The sequence below is a fragment of the Manis pentadactyla genome, chromosome 11 (genome assembly GCF_030020395.1).
Source record: "Manis pentadactyla isolate mManPen7 chromosome 11, mManPen7.hap1, whole genome shotgun sequence".
Lineage (NCBI taxonomy): Eukaryota > Metazoa > Chordata > Mammalia > Pholidota > Manidae > Manis > Manis pentadactyla.
Genome location: NC_080029.1, coordinates 76,868,839 through 76,870,351, shown reverse-complemented (window position 1 = coordinate 76,870,351; position 1,513 = coordinate 76,868,839). Strand labels below are relative to the sequence as shown.

General features: G+C 42.9%; 1 gene segment (V, D, J or C); it reads left to right on the top strand.

Moving 5' to 3' along the window:
• The first annotated feature begins 245 nt into the window (after positions 1-245).
• LOC130679662 (T cell receptor alpha variable 9-2-like) lies at positions 246-927 on the top strand. The segment is given in 2 exon segments: positions 246-376; positions 521-927. Coding segments are annotated over 2 exon segments (453 nt in total).
• Positions 928-1,513: the final 586 nt, after the last annotated feature.

Here is a 1,513-nt window from a genome sequence, read left to right as displayed (position 1 = left end):
TGATACAAAGCTCCTTCATCAGGTAGTGTGCTAGCAAAAAACAGGGTTAAAAACATACCAAGTATTCCTTAGAAATATTTACAAAGGACCATCTTGACAGCTGACAGGTGTGATAGAAATAAGAGTCAGAAGCGAAGATCAAGGACTGACTTTTGAGAGTAGTGGATGTTAACATTATTCTGAGTTTATATTTTGCCCACAGGGGGGTGCCTCATTTAACACATACGCATTTCCTGCTTATATTCTGAGCTCACGTTCATACTTCTGCCAAGACCCTAACTTTTCCTCCCACTAGGCAGTCAGGACCCAAGGACACCAGAGACTCCAAGAATGAACTTGTCTCTGGGATCAATGATTGTGCTATTCTTAATGTTTGGTAAATATAATGGCATATAAAGCTTAAAGTTTTCTCATTAAGTTGGTGATGTGTTAACAATTTTCTCTAAGATGTAGAGCCCAGATAATGCCTGAGGTAGCCAGAATCATTATTGTTAATGTTTTCTTTTTCTTTTTTTTCCAGGACGAAGCAATGGAAACTCGGTGAACCAGGCAAAAGGACAAGTGACCTTCTTGGAAAAGGATTCCCTGACTATGAACTGCACTTATTCAGCCACAGGGTACCCCACTCTTTTCTGGTATGTGCAGTATCCCAGAGCAGGCCCACAGCTCCTCCTGAAAGCTACAAAGGCCAACGAGAAGGGAAGGAACAAAGGTTTTGAAGCCACGTACAATAAAGAAGCCTCCTCCTTCCACTTGGAGAAAGCCTCAGTCCAAGAGCTGGATTCGGCTGTGTACTACTGTGCTCTGAGTGACACAGTGACAGGAGCTGCAGGGGGAGCTGAGCGCAAACTCTTGAACAGAACTCGGGGCTGGGTGCTGAGTGTGTCTGCCTGTTTCATCAGCTCTGGTTTAGGAGCTGGGAGCTAGTGTATTATGTTATTACCTGGTCTTCACCCCAGGCACCTCTGCTAGTGTGAAAGTCATCCAAATGAACTCTAAGAACACAAAAGAAAAACAAGACGTACACACGCCCCATCTGAATGCTTTAATTGTGAGACTGCAGTCTGTCACCATAGTTCCTTAATCATGGCTGAAATTTGTAATTTTGAAAGTATCAAACCTAGGATGAATGATCTAGGTGTTCATCCTGCATAAAATTCTAGCTCCCTGCCATTTTCCCAGGTATTCCAGGGAAATATTGTACTTAACAATACACCTGTAACGAATGAGGTTGCAAATGCTTAATGTCTCCCTGACAAGCTGGGGCAAAACAGATGATTTCTAGGGAAGCTTCAGCCCAAGAAACAATAGATTCTTTTTTTTATTAAGGCATTTATGATATAGAGTCTTATGAAGGTTTCACATGAAAAAACAATGTGGTTACTACATTTACCCATATTATCAAGTCCCCACCCATACCTATTGCAGTCACTGTCCATCAGTGCAGCAAGATGCCACAGATCCACTATGTGCCTTCTCTGTGCTACACTGCTCTCCCCGTGTCCCCCCACAC